This window comes from Myotis davidii, unplaced genomic scaffold (assembly GCF_000327345.1).
Source record: "Myotis davidii unplaced genomic scaffold, ASM32734v1 scaffold1622, whole genome shotgun sequence".
Lineage (NCBI taxonomy): Eukaryota > Metazoa > Chordata > Mammalia > Chiroptera > Vespertilionidae > Myotis > Myotis davidii.
Window position 1 is genome coordinate 841314 of NW_006293535.1, and position 3118 is coordinate 844431.

General features: G+C 63.5%; 1 protein-coding gene across 1 annotated transcript in view; it reads left to right on the plus strand.

Annotated features, from left to right (window-relative positions):
- The window catches only part of ACSBG1 (acyl-CoA synthetase bubblegum family member 1), a gene marked incomplete at its 5' end in the record, with an annotated part of 10013 nt that overhangs the window by 537 nt on the left and 6358 nt on the right, over positions 1-3118 (plus strand). Inside the window, 2 exon segments of the mRNA XM_015566184.1 lie at positions 87-175; positions 339-459. Coding sequence (XP_015421670.1) covers positions 87-175; positions 339-459 — 210 coding nt within the window.

Here is a 3118-nt window from a genome sequence, read left to right on the forward strand (position 1 = left end):
GGCTCTGAGGTCTCGGAGGGGTCTTGACGGCCACGGGAGGCCCTTGCCCGTTGACTGACCTGGCTGTCTGTCTGTCCCGCCCGCAGCTCGGGCTGGAGCGTGCACACAGTGTGGCCATCCTCGGCTTCAACTCCCCGGAGTGGTTCTTCTCGGCCGTGGGCACAGTGTTTGCAGGGTGAGCGGTGGGTGGGGCCGAGCCTCGGGGCGGGAGGTGGGCAGGGAGGGAAGAGAAGGCGGTTACGTCTTCTTAGAGGCCCCACCCCCTACCCAACACCCCACCTCTCCCCGGGCCCCTCTGCCTGCGGGCCTGCGTGGACACAGCCTCTGGTCCCCTGCAGAGGCATCGTCACCGGCATCTACACCACCAGCTCCCCCGAGGCCTGCCAGTACATCGCCCGGGACTGCCGCGCCAACATCATCGTGGTGGACGCACAGAAGCAGCTGGAGAAGATCTTGAAGGTTTGGGGGGAAGGGGGGGTGTGGGGGTTGAGACTGGGGTCCTCAGGGCCGTCTAGCTTGCAGAGAACTTCCCACCCCCCTGGCAGAGTCCCCTTCATCCTCGGTCACCCCCATGCACTCAGACCCATTTGCCAGATGAGAATACTGAGGCCAGAAAGTCCAAGGGACATGCCCCACGTCCCCCAGGAAGCGTGCTCTCAGCAGCTGCCTCTATGACCTCAGGGCCAGGCCCCGCGGGCTGGGGTCCCGGGCCCGGGGAGGGGTCGTGTGCCCCGTGGGTGGCACAGGGCCCTGACACCCTGGGCCCTCAAGTCTCACTCCCAGGGACGGGGTGAGGGGTCTGCAGGGCGGCTGTGTCGGGGCTTCTGCAGACGAGGACACGGCAGGAGCGGAGGGCGCCTCCTGAGCCAGCGGATCCCTCCTGGAGGGGTGCTGCCTCCTCACTGGTGCCAGGCTGCCCCGACGGGCCCTGTCCACGCGCCCCACGCCGTGTGCGAGGCACCAGCTCCCGCCCTCAGGGCTCTGTCCGTGGTGCTCCCCTCGGTGCGTGTGGTGATGAGCTGAGACCCTCCCTCCCAGGCACAGGGACCTGGGGTTGGGTTTTGATCCGATGGGCTCCCTGACCCCGCGCGGGGGCTGCCTTCCTCTTGGGGCCCCTCACTGCGCCTGGGGACCCTGCGTTTCAGGACCTTCTGTTCTGCGTGTCGGTCTGTCTGGCTTGGATCAGTGCTGGGGGTTAGGCGAGGAGACTGGGGTGTGGATGATGCAGCCCAGAATGAACTGCGCTGGGGGCCCCCCTCCCCCAAAGCCCCAGGCCCCTCACTACACGGATGAGGGACAGAGTCAGAGGGTGGTGGCAGGTGCCTGACCCGCCAGGCACCCCGAGCTCATGGGGCCTGGCTTCCTGGGGGTGGGGGGCGATGGCTTCCTCACAAGCTCCCCTCCGATCCCGGGGTGGGCGCTATAAGAGCTTCAGGCCCCCCCGGAGGTTTGTTTCTTCCCTCGGGGAGACAACACCCCCTCGCGGATGTAGATCGAATCCACGTGCCCCCTCCCAGGCCATTGGCAACGGAAGCCGAGGCCCAGCATTAAGAAATGTCTTGCCCAGTAATCACCGGATTAAAGTTGTTACGAAAGTTTCCGGAGGAACACAGGGCGGACCGTGGGGCGGGGGTGCTGATCGCCCGGTGAACAGCCAGGCGGGACATCGGGCCACACCCCTCTCACCGGCACACTCTTCGTGCCGAAATATTTGCAGGCAAATCTCTGACGGTGCCCTTTCCGTCCCTGAAAATTCCAGCACGCGTCTCGAAAAGGGGACACTTTTCTTGATTAATCACAGTAACTGTGTCCCGTCCAACACAAGGAAGACGCTCGTCCACGTGTGACACCCGGTGTCTCCCAGTCGGCCTGGGAATCAGGACTAAACCCACCCCCGTGTCCCTCAGTGTCTGAGTTCAAGTCAAAGCCCCACCTCTGCCCCTCAAGCCACAGACCCGTGCGGCCCCGACCAGCAGCCTCGGTTCGCCTGGGCGCTGGTTAGAAATCTGGGTCCCTGGCCCTGGCCAGTGTGGCCTAATGGATAGAGCACCGGCCTGTGGACTGAAGGGTCCCCGGTTCGATTCCCCGTCAGGGCACATGCCCAGGTTGTGGGCTCGATCCCCAGTAGGGGGCGTGCAGGAGGCCGCCGATCCGTGATTCTCTCTCATCATGGATGTTTCTCTCTCTCCCTCTCCTTCCTCTCTGAAAGCAATAAAATTAAAAATAAATGTGGGTCCTCAGGCCCCATCCCAGACCCACGGCCTCAGAAACTCAGGGTGTGGGCCCCCAGGCCGCATTCGGCTCGGCACGCCCCCCGGTGACGCTGACCGGGCTCATGGGTGAGAACCTCCAGGATCCAGGGCACCCGCCTCCCACACCTCAGTGCTCTGCCAGCTGTTCCCCGAGATCACGTGGGCCCTGCATTTCAGGCCATACCTTGTGGGCAGGAGCTCCCCGTAGGTGGTGCTGTTAACCTCACTTTGCACCACCTCGCCGGGCAGGTGAGGGCAGGTGAGACACCTGTGCAGAGGCTGCAATTCCCCGGGCGTCCAGGTGGCCACGCGACGACATCCCGGTCAACCTGACTCGCTCACGACCTTTGCCTGAATTAATCATTTCGTGAGCAACGGCGTGAAATCCTCGGCCAGGACTCCTCTCCTTCGCCTTCTTCTCTGTCCTCACGGGGCCCTGTGCCCCCTGAAGCGCCCTGGGTGCAGAGCAGGTGGGTGTGGCTGCCAGCAGCACGGTGTTAGGGAATTATCTGTCTGATCGAGCTCACCCAGGTGGTGTTTTTGTTTTTATAAGATATTTTTACTGCCAAAACCGGTGTGGCTCAGTGGATAGAGCGTTGGCCTGCGGACTGAAGGGTCCCGGGTGAGAGAGAGATACATCCGTGATGAGAGAGGATCACGGATCGGCTGCCTCCTGCACGCCCCACACTGAGGATCGAGCCCGCAACCCCGGCCTGTGCCCTGACCGGGATTCGAACCCTGACCTCCTGGGTCATAGGCCGACGCTCAATCACTGAGCCACGCGGGACGGCCACGGTTGTGTTTTTTACACATTGAAGGCGAGACCCTCCACAGCACAAAGATGGCGGCTGGCTTGGCCGCGGTGG